The sequence below is a fragment of the Narcine bancroftii genome, chromosome 3 (genome assembly GCF_036971445.1).
Source record: "Narcine bancroftii isolate sNarBan1 chromosome 3, sNarBan1.hap1, whole genome shotgun sequence".
NCBI lineage: Eukaryota > Metazoa > Chordata > Chondrichthyes > Torpediniformes > Narcinidae > Narcine > Narcine bancroftii.
The window spans coordinates 132,225,901-132,242,188 of NC_091471.1; the positions used below are offsets into that span (position 1 = coordinate 132,225,901).

General features: G+C 40.8%; 1 protein-coding gene across 5 annotated transcripts in view; it reads left to right on the forward strand.

Annotated features, from left to right (window-relative positions):
- The window catches only part of LOC138757563 (transmembrane anterior posterior transformation protein 1-like), a 142,958-nt gene that overhangs the window by 98,109 nt on the left and 28,561 nt on the right, over nt 1-16,288 (forward strand). For 4 of the 5 annotated variants that reach the window (XM_069925121.1, XM_069925124.1, XM_069925123.1 and 1 more), the window contains 3 exons: nt 5,488-5,547; nt 10,051-10,119; nt 10,387-10,443. In XM_069925121.1, coding sequence (XP_069781222.1) covers nt 5,488-5,547; nt 10,051-10,119; nt 10,387-10,443 — 186 coding nt within the window. The remainder of the gene's footprint in view (nt 1-5,487; nt 5,548-10,050; nt 10,120-10,386; nt 10,444-16,288) is intronic. The other variant, XM_069925122.1, reaches the window with a different exon arrangement.

Genomic DNA, 16,288 nt, shown 5'->3' on the forward strand with positions numbered 1-16,288 from the left:
ACATAAACAAAAAATCCCGATAGCCCGCAAAATCATCCAAAAAAGAACTCCTCCCTTTAGTGCTATCTTGCAGAACTCTTCCTCTCCCAGGCGATTATCTCCCTTAGACCAAAGTCTTCACCCTGCTACTATTTTTACCAAGTTCTTGCTCTTTCTCGAGTCCTCCATGCAAATTTCAATAACATTTAACAATAAATAAAGGACAGTTTAAAAAAAAATAAGCTTTTTATTCTTTTTTAATATCATTAATCTTTTTTTCATAATCTTTGTAGAAATTCTTCCACTTTTTCCTTAGTCTTGATAATATGTCAATTGCCATTCTTTACTTCAACCCTCAGAGTTGCAGTTATATTCTTTGACTGCATTTGCCTTTTTACATCATCAAACTCCTTTCTTTGCTTAATCAAAGTTGGGCTAAAGTCTTGAAAGAATAACATCTTTACTCTGTCAAACTCAAACAGGTCATTGTGTTGCTTGGAGTAATCAAATGATGCTCCCAAAACCACTTCCCGATCCCAGTAACTCAAAAGTCTTCTGGGTCTGAGACCCCTTTCTATTTGTAGTTTTCTGTTGCATTTATTTTCTCACGACACTTGTGAGATCCAGGTTTCAAAGAAACTCACCAGGTCTCTCCCTTCAGTCCCTTCTTTCAAACCAATAATCCGAACATTATTGCATCTGCTAAAATTCTCCATATGGTCGATCTTATCCAGCATAGCTTGTTGATCCAAGTTCCGCTTCTTCACATCCTCTTCTAAAGCTTTCATCTTTTGTTGCGTTTTAACTAAAGTCGACTCCACTTGGCCCATTCATTCCATTAAATCATCAATTGACTCTTTAAATTCAGTCATCTTCTCTGACATAACTTTCTTTGCAGTTTTAACACCTGTGAAACAATTGCTTAAAATCTCCATCTTATCCAGGATTATATTCAGGTCTCGTGCAGACAACCCTCCCCCCCCCCAACCAAAGCATTGCCCTCAATCGGTCCCAAAACAGCTCCTGTGCCATGCCACTCCCTTTCGGGCTTTCACTCGATGCTCCTGGCTGAGTCGGTCTCTCTTCCAATTTTGTTTTTTGCTGTTTTAGCTTCTGTGTGTTCATTTTGTTCATGCATTGTGAAAAAAAATTTAAATTGTAAACTTTTAAATCATATTTTTAATATTCTTCAAGGAGAGCTCATCCAAGATGCGTCTGAGATAAAGGGATGAAATGCTTCAATTTCAATACTCATTTATAGAATTGAACATAAGAGTTGAGCTACAGGTACTCCTCGACTTCCAACCTACATCCACCCACACATACGACCAAATTTTTAAAAAAATTTCTTCATTAAAATTACTGTACAAATACATATTTTGTTTTAGAAGTACTGTATACAGTGGTTCCTGCTTTCCGTGGCAGCCCTAAAGATCTCACTCCTGGTGACAGCCCAAAGTCCCTGCTCCCTGTGGCAGCCTGACACCTGAGTCCAATGACTTTATTGTATACTAGAAGTTCATTTGGGGACTTGAGAGTATCATTATTGAAGATACTGTACAAATGTTTGCATTCTTCATTAAAAATTAATTTATTAAAAAATCTTTTTTTGGTCTTGTTTAATCATGTGTGGTGGGCAAACCCGAGTTATGACCAATTTGTCAGTCCCAATTATAGTTGTAAGTCGGGGACCACCTATATATTCAGTGATGGATAAAGTTTCCTTTTTATACCTTAATCCTTAACAATAAGTATTGTAAGAAGCATGTGATATATCATTCTTGTGGCTTTTCATATCAACATTATCAGATTGCTACTTAATTATTAAGAAGAAAAGGGCCTCGGGCCCAAAATCTTGACTTCCTATTGCTTTCCATGGATGCTCCATGACCTGCTGTGTTCCTCCAGCTCTTTTATGCATTACATTGTTAAGCTTGATGTTTTCATCAAGCTTAACAATATCTGTATATTGTTAGGTTTTGTCAGCGTTTTGCATGAAGTAGAAAGCATTTACCCACACAGGTCATGTGGTTGGCGTGAAGCTGTTGCAGCGCTAGCATCCTGGATCCAATCAGTACTATCTGTAAGGAATTTGTATGTTCTCCTTGTGTCTCTGTGGGTTTTCCATGGGTGCTCTGGTTTCCTCCAAGTCGTATGGGGTTGTTGGTTAATTGGGTGGTATGGGTTTAAATGGCAGAATCAGTTTCTACCATATTGTAAATAACTTTTTTTTAAAGTTAAGGTCTCTGGTGCAAATGTTTTTGCTGGCTGAGCTTCACCTCTGATTTTGCCCAGCTATGTCCTGGACTCCACATTGAAGAAAAAGCTTGATATATGATTTTTGAGCATTTTAGTTGAGGAAACTGCTTACAGATCCTGTGGAAAGTAGAGAATACTACAGGCTCCATGAGCCCTTTCCATTCAACTCTATGTAATGGAAGAATATGTTCTATTTTTATAATTATTTGTTTTAATATTCTTAATCATTTGAAGTATTTCAGGTGCTTTATAATAATCTTTTTTCATTTATTAAATAAATACTAAAAATAATGTTTATTTACTTTTAAGGTACAGTATTTAACTTTTTTTTAAAAAAATGACAAACATGGACAGCTTTAATAGATGGAAAAGCTTGGAACAGAGTTTTATCTTCTGTCGTAGATTTCCAGGTAAATGTTGCAGTGTAGCATTTTTTTGTCCCAGTCAAGACATCATTAAAGGCGCCAGATCAGCCGTATGAAATCAGACAGGGGTTGTGAATAACCAGAGTGGTTATTAAGGGCAATCAGATAGATTTGTCAAAATACACAGATCTAATTCACTATATGGCCAAAATAACATTTAGGTTCCAGAATGAATCCTTTTCAAAAATACTTCCTGATTCTGGGGAAATTTGTTGTCTTCTTCCCCTCGCTTTTTTCCCAATCCTGCTGAAAGTGCATTGTTTTGGAAAATGATTTCTTTCTCCATTTTGGTATCTGATTTCAAAATCTTACCATGACTTACTAGTTATATTCTGGCATCTTTGATAGATTACTTTTGTAATAATTAAAAGATTTTGAATTAAAAATTCAATTTGCCATCTCTATTCATATTGCCCTCATAGGTCTTATGCTGCATCCTATTCAGTCTTAATGACTTTGAGAACTGCCAGTCATTTCAATATTTCCTACTTGTCTTTTTTGTTAATCTTATCCATCCTTTATCTTCTACTGAAAAACTGATTGGAACTATACTGGATATGGCCATAGTTCCAAAGAGAATTGTTGACATTCATCCACTGGGAGGTGAATAAGTTCCAGACTTGCATGGAGCTGCTGTACACCTAGATTATGCTGAGTTGTCATTTTACTCCATCACTGGCTTTATGTGAGGTCCAACAGCAATGTCAGAGCCAGATGGTGCTGGTATTCCTCTATATCTCCAGGGAATCTTTTTTTTAGTGCATCATCAGCCAAACTTGCTGGAGGATCAGAGTGGTATTTCCAGCTTGATGGTCAAGAGGAAATTGTAAACTTTGTTTTACTTGTTTTAATGTCTTGTGTATTTTCATCCTGCCTTAATATGTTTCCAGACTTGTTAAAATAATTTAAAGCAATCTTGATGGTTTTCAAATGTCTCATGAATATCAATACATATAACAACTATTTAATAATTTTTGATAGGTTGTGAGCTTTTTCCTTGGTCTTTGCTGTCAGGGCAGGGAACTTGTAGTAACAGGTTGGTATGCTGAAATCTCATTCTGCGTTGGATATATCTTGGTTGCAGTGACTCTGTTCACTCAGATCTTTTTATCTAGAACAGGCAACTGCAAGTAGGTGGGACAAACAAGTCTGGGTGTGTAGCTGGTTGAACCCACTTGATTTGGTCCATTAGATTCATCCTTTTTTTGTGAACTCTGAAGTACTTATTCTGTAATTCAATAATTGCCACAAAAGTACATTTTCGTCTTTCTATGTTATTGTTCATTTGTTGTGTTTATAAAATATGTTTGCTTCCCTTTTATGTTATTTTTTAAAAATATTTTCTACTTGCCATTTTCTTTATCATTCAGATGCCCAAATCTCCTTGTTTATTGCCTGGTTTACAACTGAATCTCTATGTAATTTGTCATCCAGGGAACTATTATTTTGGATGCTCTTTCTCTCTTTGCTTTGTATGTGAATAATCTATTCATGAAAGCCAGGCATTGCCAATTTACTGGATTTTTTTTGAACAAGTTTTTTTCAACTAACTTTTCTCAAATCATTCAGATTGCACATCCTTGAATTAGGTATTTTGACTATTGATTTTTCTTAGATTGATTTAATTGATAGTCTTCAGAAGCAATGTAATCCTTTTTCATAATTTATTTTGCAGAACTTGGGTCTGCTTCATTTAGCTGGAAAATTCTCTGTATATTTTAGAAATTCTTCACCATATTTGGTTTTCAGACCTTTAAACTCGTGTCTGCACTAAGATGTATGATATTCCCAGTTATTATTTTATCATGTATACATTACTTTAAAATTTACCTACATATGGACATCTCTATTTTCTTTTTCTACAATTTGTGTCTATTCAAGCACCAACAAATGTTGTTGTTCTTGTACTGTTTCTTCATAACAATTATAGATTCAGACTTTGAACTCATTGGTACACTGTTCCATACTATGGTCGATTAATGATGATGTGTTTGTCATGTACAATGTACATGTTCACTTAAATTATACTTGTTGCTGCCAAACAAATACTGTATATATAAAAAAAACTCCTGTTATACACTAAAGTATTGTACAGAAAGAGTTAAAAAATGTAAAAGTTTATATTCACAGTCACAATTGTGGTGTAGACAGGTCTTTTTGTAGTGCCAGAGTGGTTTCTATTTATGGTAGTAAGAAGTAGTTCAAGACTCTGAGAGTCATTGGCAGGGAACTCTTCTTGAACCTGAATGTGCTACCATTTCCAAACTTTTACCTGTCCTTTTTCCTACCACTGAAGTTTGGTCAATGAGTTTAGAATTGAAGATAATATATTGGTGTGGATTGAGAAATGGTTAAAAAGCAGAAAGTAAAGATTAGGAATTAATGTGTCTGTCCAAGGTTGGCAGGTTGTGACTAGTGTGGCTAGCAAAACAATTGATGCTATTCACAATCTGTCAAAATTTGTCTGAGTGGACCAAGTCAATACTCAAGGGTTCGGGGGGTGGTGGGGAGAGTTGGGAAGTTAGATGGCCTGCAGTTGGCAGCATTTTGTGGTCCATTGATTGAGTTCATAGTGATTTTGATATTGTTCAAGTTTATTTATCATCTGATTAAACAAGTGAAACCATGCTCTCTGGACCTTGATGCAAACACACTTACAGATAAATGATACATCTGCAAGGTATGTATATACAAATATTAAGAGATATAAATATTATTGTTAAATTAATAGTGGAGTCACAAAGGGTTTGTATGAGAAGTTATGTTGACTGACTGAGTTTTGGGCACCTTGTTAAGTTTTCTGCACATTTATTCTTGCACATAGGTGTACAGTGAATATAGAGCCAGCCTTGCATTTGACTTGGTCAGCAGCCGACAAAAAAATGTAAGTAATATACTTCCTTATCAATTTTTTTATTAGTTTATAGTGTTGCTAATTAAATGCATTATACAAAAAAAAACCACACCAGCCAAAGCCTTTACCTAACAACTAAAGGTACATACTTAATGTCCGCGATACATTCTGTGAAATTAGGTGTTGTGTGAACACCATATTATATACTTTGTAAAGCTATATGGGATACTATAGTGTACCTGTAAACTTTTTATTTGTTAATAGGAATCAATGTGGGGACCGACACAGGGCTATGGGATCAGTGTGGGGACTGATACAGGCTATGGGGAGAGCGCAAGACAATGAGATTAGTTGCGACTGATGCAGGCTGTAGGGAGAGAGTGGGACAGTCGGATCAATTTAGGTATACATATACAATTCCCTATAGCTAGCAATTGCTTTTTCTAAATTGCTGCGGGACTTGGCGCGTGGCAACTGAATAATTATGGAACCACAGTCGTATATTCGGTCGGATGATGCACAAGCGGCATATACCAGTATATCACTTTATTAGGCACTTTCAGGTGGCCAATTACCCCACTTGTAAAGCCGCCTATTTTGGCAATATGCGGCTGTTGGAAGGCCAAGTGAATGCGCAGAAGGCGCCTGCAAGGCAAACTTTGTAATCCTCCTCCGAGAGGGATAATCATGGCAGCACAGTGGCCTCCCCAGCCATCTGAATGTAGCCGCCTAAAAGCAGCTGCATGCGGGATGACAGTCAGCTGGCGAGCGCCTGACAGCTCCTCTCTCAGCTGCCCCTTCCCACTGACTCAGGACATCAGGGCACGGGCAGCCGGCGTGAGCTGTCAGCGCGGGGACATCCCCACACTGATTCCACTGCCCCGCTCTCTCCCAACAACCTGATATCAGTCCCCACACTGTGGGGCGGCCTGCGCAGCCATTGGTGGTTGGAATGGTGGCGTGGGCTGCAGAGGTTCGGGTGGCTGGTGTGGGCTGCAGAGGTTCGGGCGGCTGGTGTGGGCTGTAGAGGTTTGGGCGGATGGTGCGGGCTGTAGAGGTTCTTGTGGCCGGCCGGGCTGTAGACGTTCATGCGGCCGGTGCGGGCTGCAGTGGTTGGGAGACGGTGCGGCTGCAGTGGTTGAGGCAGCCAGCGTGGCTGCAGAGGAGGGGGCAGCCGGCGTGGGCTGCAGCGGTTGAGATGGCCAGCGCAGGCTGTAGAGGATGGGGCGGGCTGCAGCGGTTGGGGCAGCCAGCGCGACTAGAGGATGGGGCAGGCAGTGTGGGCTGCAGCGGTTGGGGCGGCCAGCACAGGCTGTAGAGGATGGGGCAGGCTGCAGCAGTTGGGCTGGCCAGCGCGGCTGTAGAGGATGGGGCAGCCAGCATGGGCTGCAGCGGATGGGGCAGCTGGCGTGGGCTGCAGCGGTTGGGGTGGCTAGCGCAGACTGTAGAGGATGGGGTGGACTGCAGCGGTTGTGCTACAGCCGCGCCAGCCACCCCAACTGCTGCAGCCCACGCCAGCCTTTCCATCCTCTACAGCCTGCGCCAGCTGCCCCAACCGTTGCAACCTGCGCCGGCCGTCCCAACCGCTGAAGCCCGCGCCAGCTCCCCCACAGTATGGAGGCTGATATCGGGCTTTTGGGAGAGTGGGGCAGCGGGATCAGTGTTGGGACGTCCCTGCGCTGATAGCCCATGCCAGCTGTCCCAACTCTGACAGCCAGCCATCCAAAATCTGACAGCCCGAAGGGACAGGAGCCAGAGAGCACTGAGAGGGACATCAGGTGCAGCTGTCCCTTCAGGTGGCCAGCGCTGCACCTTTAGCGCTGCCACCTGAACGGCAATTCAAAGGGCTGCTTTCTCTACTGAAGAAGCTTATTAATTGTAATCAGTCTGAACAACTCAAAGATTTATAAACCAAACTCGTTGGCTCTTCAGTTTCACAACTTCAAATATCTACTACTTTTATTGATATTATCTGTTCCAAATGAACCTGGCTGGTATTCAACTTGTTGAGTTCTCTGTGTCTCTGACTCTGTTTTCTTCAGACACTGCTGTGGTTCATCTTTTTTATCCGTTTCTTTACGTCTTCTTATGTATTTTTTGACTCTATCAAATTCCTGTTGACACTGTTCCACAAACACTTTAGCCTCTGGTCTGCAATTAACAAAATATCTGTTTATGCTCTACATTTTTCCAGATTATTCCTTTTGGAGTTTGTCAGTTTCCAAAACATCTCTATTTGCTTGTTCTCTTCTCTAGATAGTTCACAGAAGGATGTAAAGCTGTCTCATCTCTGATCTCATGGTGTTACTGATCAGGTGTCACTGTGCTTTTTTTCTCTTGGTGTTATGCTCCCCAGCAGCAGTTGAGAGACACATAAACGAATGGGTTAAGTGTAATTTATTAACAAACTAACAATAATAGAATTAACCCGATCAATTTAACATCCGAATACCAGCCTTAATGGCAAATCTCTATAAACAACAGATGATCATATGGCGTATCTGGGGGGGTGGTGGGGGTGGGCAGGGGGAACCAAGACCATTACAGTTCAAGCTCAAATGCCCCCAAAAATCAATAAAATTCCCAAAACAACCCCCAAGTCAGTCACTTCAAGTCTGTCAGTCAAAAAGGAACAGCTCACAGATTTGGTCTCCAGGATTGGGATTATTTGTTTCCTTGCCCACTGGTCTTTTGGTTTGAGGCTATTACCAGATTACTGTGGTCCATATAGACTTTCAATCCTGTCAGGGAAACGTGAGACTGGCTTGAGTGTCGAATGTGGCAACAACCACCTTTACTTTCTGCACCTGGGAATTTTCACAGTGACCTCCTGGTCACCACACAATGTTCACTCCACCAAAGCCCTCTTTAGGGTTATCAAGTGATGTATGTCACGCAAGTCCTCTCCTTTGGATACCCTGCCTTGAGTGGTCTCATGACTCCTGTCACATGAAGTCCTCTTCTGAAATGGGATGGGAGAAGTGCTGGTCAATCCCACACACACTTCTGAGTATCAGAGTTCCCCAAATTTCTGTCAGAAAAACAGTGCTGGCACCCATGTACAAAATAACTCAGTCTTCCTTTTCCCACTGAAACTACTGGGTGAGCACACTGACATACGGTGCCAGATGGCAGTGCTAGCATCTGTGAACAAAGCACCTACAGCATGTGGCTTGCTGAAGCTGCCGTGTGAGCAAACACAGTCAGACTGACTATCTGACTGCCTGCAGTCCAATCCACTGACTAACCTCTTCAAAACCAGTGCACTGAGCTTTTTAAACTGCCCAATGCGTGCCTCCAGCTCCCCCTATTGGTGGAGAGAGAGAGCTTAACAGCTGTAGGCTCGCTCTCCTGTGAGCCCACGGTCTTCTAGCGCATGGTTCCCGTGCCTTGACGGCTATCAAAGTTCCCTAGTGGTAGCCCAGCGCTATTAGATCTCCTAGCAGCTGTCAAATTCCCTGCAGTACATTCAGTCCTGAGCTCAGTCAAAAATAAATTTGTCCAAGGTCCATAACATTGGTTCCCAGCATCTGTTTTTCCCCCACAGTCTGATGTGATACTTGACATTTCTCTCTGGTTGATGCATTAGAAAATATTTTAAACCTAAATGGGGTGTAATTGCTTCCATCAAAATTCAGAAGATGTATTCAAACTTGCACAAGTGGAAATGAGGAAAATGGAAAGGAAACAAATGGTTAGATTGTTCTTTGAATGAAAGAAGCGTGTCTTATTTGATTCTGGAAAGTTGCAAAAGGATGTGCATTCATTTGGCTGATTAGATATATTTAGATATAGGCATTTACTGAAAATCTGAATTTAGATACTAAAATATGTAGAAGAGTCCAATAGCATTTTAATTTTGTAAAAGGAGACTGCACTAAAATAAAGGGAAAATAGCTGTATGGAATAGTGGATGGATTCTGTGGCAGTGGAATTCCTTCAGAAATCCAAAGAAACATTTCTGTTCTGGTTTGCAGATCCTCAAGTGTGCATCAGCATTCAGTAAGACTGAGTCTGATGTTTGTTGTCATCAACTCTATTTGCCTGCCTGATTATGTAACCCCTGATTTTTTTCAATCATAGCCCTGAATATATTTAATAATGCAAGATCTACTGCAAACTGGGGCAGGGAATTCTAGAAGTATCCCCTCATGAAATTCATTCATCTTAAATAACGTTCTCTCTCTCAAAAATGAACAACGCAATAGTAGCTTGTGGAGCTTTGAGTCCAATCACTTGGGTTCATTTCCAACTTCTGGTTCTGCCTGTGGCTTGCCTCCCTCCAGTTGCTCAGGTTTCATCCCACACAGGTTGGTTGGATAATTTGTCACTTTAAATGGCTCCCAGTGTATGCAGATGAGTAGTAAAATCTGATGGGAATGTGAGGAGAATAAAATATAATTAGTGTAGGTTTAGTGCAAGTGGGTGTTTAATGGTTGGCATTGACTGGTTCACAGGGCCAGCTGACTTGGATGCATTTAATTTTTTACCCATTACTTGAAGTCTGTTGATAGAGAACAATTTTTCTTATAGGCATATACAGATTATAGTGATACAGTATCAAGAAGAATGGGATTTATACCACTTCCATTAGCAGTTCTGGTAAGTTAAAATACATGTAACTTGTTTGTTGTTTGAAAAGTTGAAATATTATTTTATCTTTGAGGTAATAATTGCTTTGGAAGAAAAGTCTTCATTGTGGACATGATCTGGTGCTTGTTGGTCTGTAAGTTGAAAAGATAACAAAATTAAAGACCAACCCACACAAGTGCCAAGAGTGTAGTCTGTGTAAAGAATTTAAGATACAAGTGATATTTTTTGTTGTCCTTAATATTTAAAAATGTTGTTATTCATCTGCAACTCGTACAGGTTATCTGGCAGTATCCTGGTGATGGAAGAAGTGGAGAGCTAAAACTGGATACATTAGTAAATATAAGAAATTGACTAGCCTTCAGTTAATCTGGATGGAAGTGTTGAAGGATAGACTATGAAGGAAACCATTGCTTCAGATGAAATTCAAATATGCAACTGGATAGTGTGATGAATGATGGGAGAGAAGACGTCTCACCAAATGGAATGTTGAAGAAATGTTAGATGGATATGTTGCATTTATTATCCGACTGTCACAATTATCATGGAAACCATTGCTTTGATTCCATCTTTGTATCAAGAGTGAAAGTTGTATTTGGAGAAGTTTTAAAGAAATTATGATCTGGAAGGGTGTACTCAAAGATCTTTTGAGAAGTGGGATGGACAGTAGGTTGGTGGTTACAGATGAGCGGGTATAGGAGTAAGTGCTGCTGGAGCTACTGTAATAACAATCCTGGGAGAGCAGGGAGCAGAGAGACAGCATGGTTGGCGTAGCGGTTAGCGCAATGCCTTTACAGTGCCAGTGATCAGGACTTGTTGTGGATTTGAATCCCGTGCTGTCTGTTAGGAATTTGTACATTCTGCCCATGTCTGCTTGGGTTTTCCCCGGGAGCTTCTGTTTCGTCCCACCATTTGATATGTACCGGGGTGTAGGTTAATTGGGAGTAAATTGGGTGGCGCGGGCTCGAGGGTCAAAATAGCCTGTTATTAACCATATGTACTCCAGATATGACAAAGAATAAATCAATGTATTGATTGAAGGTGGAGTTCTCTCCCAAAACACCTTTGACCCAGAACAACTTAATACCCTTGACTCTATGTCCTGGATACCTGGTGCCAGAAAGGGATCAGGTGTTTTGAGGATTTTTACAATGGAAGGCAGCTTGTGTCATTCAAGAAGTTGAGGAACAAATACGATTTGTCTAACAGAACATTCTTCTGCTATCTGCAAATACGATCTTCCATAAGGGAAAAATTAGGTCCATCTGTGACTCTACCTAAATGTAGTAATGTGAAGATTGTAATTCAACAGGGGAATGTGTATTAATTTATCTCTAAGATGTATTACATATTCTAGGGAAACGTCACGAGATAAGGTAGAGTCAGGAAGTAAGAATTTGGCTCTTCTGAGAAATGGTTTAAAGAAACATGTAAAATTGGTAAAGAGACTGAAATTAACATAACATAACATAACATAACAATTACAGCACGGAAACAGGCCATTAGGCCCTTCTAGTCCGCACCGAACCAAACACCCCTTTCTAGTCCCACCTCCCTGCACAATGCCCATAACCCTCCATCTTCTTCTCATCCATATACCTGTCCAACCTTTTCTTAAATAATACAATTGACTCTGCCGCCACTATTTCTCCCGGAAGATCATTCCACACAGCTACCACTCTCTGAGTAAAGAAGTTCCCCCTCATGTTACCTCTAAACCTCTGCCCCTTAATTCTTAACTCATGTCCTCTTGTTTTAAACTTTCCTCCTCTTAACGGAAATAGTCTATCCACATCCATTTTGTCTATCCCTTTCATAATCTTAAATACTTCTATCAAATCCCCTCTCAACCTTCTACGCTCCAAAGAATAAAGACCCAATCTGTCCATTCTCTCCCCATACTCCAGATGCTTAAACCCAGGCAACATTCTGGTAAACCTTCTCTGCACTCTCTCCACTCTGTTTATATCCTTCCTATAATTAGGCGACCAGAACTGCACACAGAACTCCAAATTAGGCCGCACCAACGTCTTATACAATCTCAACATCACCTCCCAACTCCTATATTCCATGCAATGATTGATAAAGGCCAGCATACTAAAAGCCTTCTTCACCACCCTATTCACGTGAGTTTCTACCTTCAGGGAACGATGTACCGTTACTCCTAAATCTTTCTGCTCTTCTGTATTCCTCAATACTCTCCCATTTACCACATATGTCCTATTCTGATTCTTCTTACCAAAATGAAGCACCTCACACTTATCAGCATTAAATTCCATCTGCCATTTTTCAGCCCACTTTTCTAAGCAGCCCAAATCCCTCTGCAATCCTTGAAAACCTTCTTCATTATCCACTATTCCACCTATCTTAGTATCGTCTGCATATTTACTAATCCAATTCACCACCCCATCATCTAGATCATTAATGTATATAACGAACAACAATGGGCCCAATACAGATCCTTGAGGCACACCACTGGTCACCGGCCTCCAACCTGACAGACAATTATCCACTACCACTCTCTGGCCTCTCCCTTTCAGCCAATGTTCAATCCATTTGACTATCTCAAAATTTATACCTAAAGACTGCACCTTCCTAACTAACCTTCCATGTGGTACCTTATCGAAGGCCTTACTGAAGTCCATATAGACAACATCCACTGCGCTACCCTCATCCACATTCCTAGTCACCTCTTCAAAAAATTCAATCAGATTGGTCAAATATGACCTTCCTCCCACAAATCCATGTTGAGTGCTCCTGATCAGACCCTGTCTATCCAGATGTTTATAAGTACTATCTCTAAGAATTTTCTCCATTAATTTACCTACCACAGACGTCAAACTTACAGGCCGATAGTTGCCAGGCTTCCTCCTTGAACCCTTTTTAAATAACGGAACCACATGCGCAATGCGCCAATCCTCCGGCACTATCCCCATATCTAATGACATTTGAAAAATTACCGCCAGAGCCTCTGCTATTTCCTCCTTCACTTCTCTCAATGTCCTGGGGAAGATCCCGTCTGGTCCTGGAGACTTATCCACCTTTATATTCTTCAAAAGCCTTAAAACTACACCTTTTGTAATCTCTATATTCCCCATATTTACCCAATTTGCTTTTTTTATCCCACATCTCCCAATATCCTTCTCCTTAGTGAATACCGAAGAAAAGAAACTGTTCAATATTTCCCCCATTTCTCTAGGTTCCACACACAGTTTTCCACTCTGATTTTCTAAGGGACCAATTTTGTCTCTAGCTTTCCTCTTACCATTAACATATTTGTAGAACTCTTTTGGATTAGTTTTCACCCTGCTTGCCATAGTTTTCTCATACCTTCTTTTAGCTTTCCTAATTCCTCTCTTAAGATTCCTCTTACATTCAATGTATCTTTCAAACATCTCCTTAACTCCATGCTTCTTATATCTAATGTACGCCTCCCTTTTTCTTCGAACCAAGTTTCCAATATTCCTTGAAAACCACGGCTCTCTCAAACCTTTTGCCCCTCCTTTTAACCTAACAGGAACATAAAGCTTTTGCACTCTCAAAATCTGATCTTTAAAAGACTTCCATCTCTCTACTACATCCTGCCCATAAAACAAATTGTCCCAATGCACACCCTGCAAGTCCTTTCGCATCTCCTCAAATCTAGCTTTTCCCCAATCAAAAACCTCAATCCTTGGCCCTGATTTCTCTCTTTCCATAATGACATTGAAGCTGATGGCATTATGATCACTGGACCCGAAGTGCTCGCCAACACAAACCTCCGTCACTTGACCCATCCCATTTGCCAACAGTAGATCTAACACTGCTCCTTCTCTGGTCGGCACCTCTACATATTGTTGTAAAAAACTATCTTGCACACATTTCACAAACTCTAACCCATCCATTCCTTTCATAGAATGTGTTTCCCAATCTATATGTGGAAAATTAAAATCTCCCATAATTACAACCCTGTGCTTATCACAAATATCTACTATCTCCCTACAGATTTGCTCCTCTAGGTCTCGGTCCCCTCCGGGTGGTCTATAATACACCCCTACAAGTGTAACCTCTCCTTTCCTACTCCTCAGTTCCACCCAAATAGCCTCCGTGGATGTGCCCTCTAATCTATCCTTCCTAGGCACCGCTGTAATATTTTCCCTGACAAGCAATGCAACCCCACCTCCTCTTGCCCCTCCGACTCTATCACACCTAAAACAACGAAACCCAGGGATATTCAGTTGCCAATCACATCCCTCCTGCAACCATGTCTCACTAATCGCTACCACATCATACATCCAAGTATCAATCCACACCTTCAGCTCATCCACCTTTTTTACAATACTCCTGGCATTAAAATATATGAATTTCAGGGATTTCCCATTTTTTAATCCCTGTTTTCCCTCATCTTTAAGAACAACATTATTTACTTTTCCTGCCAATTGCCCTTCATCTTCTTCCAGAGCATTTCCCTTCTCTATCACCTGCCCATCCATATTCAAATACTTACTACAAACTTTCTTTGTTTGCATTCTAACCTTCTCCTTACTGCTCTGTACTATTTTGTTCCCTCCCCCCAACCATTCTAGTTTAAAGGATCCTGAGTAGCCCTCGCAAATACCTCTGCCAGGATTCTGGTCCCCCTGGGATTTAAGTGTAACCCGTCCTTACTGTACAGGTCACATCACCCCTTAAAAAGGTCCCAGTTATCCAGAAACTTAAAACCCTGCCCCTTACTCCACCCCTTCAGCCACGTGTTAATCCTCCACCTCATTCTATTTCTATTCACACTGTCACGTGGCACAAAGTGTCAGAAACTGTTTAAGACCGTTGTTCAATGAGCTGCAGTTATGGAGGCACGTCGAAGAGGAAGAAGAAGCGTCACTGTGCAAGCGCAAGATGACACACATGCGCAGATCAAAAGAATATGAAGGAGTCGTTGGAGAAGGCAGCCTGTTTGAAGCGCAGCCTACAGAAGAAGAATATGTGACTGAATTGCAAGCCAGTGCTGAAGGAGAGGAGAATCAAGGAGAGAAAGAAATGACTACTCCTAAAGAGGTAGTGTGGGAGTGTGAGCAATGACCCACCACGTCGAGGGTCATTAACGACTGTTTTATTTGAATCTGGTGCATGCCCCTTTAAGGGCAGCATGGGTTCGGTCACTACATGCATGATGACGTCACCACGCTGCCTGGGGCGCGCGCCGCACGGGAGGTTTGAGGAAGAAACACCCTGATGGCACCATCTTCCCAGGGCTGCCCCGCCACATGGCGTTACAAGCAGGGCCGGTTCGCCCTGAGCGAGTGCGCCACCACAGTAGCAAATTTAAAAGGCAAATAAAAGCACAGGGGTTAAGTACAAAAGCACTAATATTAATGAAGGAGCTGAAACAAGTGAGATTAGGCGTTTAAAAAGTTGAGTTTAAAAAAACTAAGAAATATTATGATTAGTGCATAGAAACAAAAAAGATTTGAAGATATGGAAGAGTTAAAAATGTGAAATTTGGTGTAGAAATGGTTCAGGATAGAATGGATAAAATGGAGAATTCAACTGATGCAATTGCTGCTGTGAATAAACAATTGTGTGAGAAACTGGATTTATTAGAGAATTTCAGTAGAAGAAACAATATCAAAATTGTTGGTCTTAAAGAAGGTGAAGAAGGGGACAATATAATCTTTTTCTCAAGATCACTGAAGTTCTTTGACAGAATGAGTTTCAAGGTATCATTGAAATAGAAAGAGCGCATAGGGTTTTAAGGCTGCAGCTGTTACTGGATCAAAAACCACGGTCTATATTGAGAAAGTTTCTTCTTTATCAGGTTATAGAGTTTGCAGCAAAGCAAACTAAAGAGAGAAAGAGCCCAATGAAATATAATGGGAATAAGATTTTATTTTATTCTGATGTTAGGTTTAAATTAGTGAAGAAAAGCAAAGAATTCAATCCTGTTAAGAATACCTTGTGGAAGAAAGATATAAATTTATTCTATGCCACCCTGTGACTCTCAAGATCTTTGTGCAAGGAGGAGCGAACAAGTTTTTTTAAAAATAGATCCTGGACGTGCACAAGAATATGTGGATATTTTACTGACTATATGTAAAGAAGCAGATACATAAAGAGGCAGAGGTGGTACAGCAAGAAGGAGTCTGAAATGCTTCTTTATTTATAAAAAGTGAATTAAAATTACTTTATTCTGCCTAATGGAAAT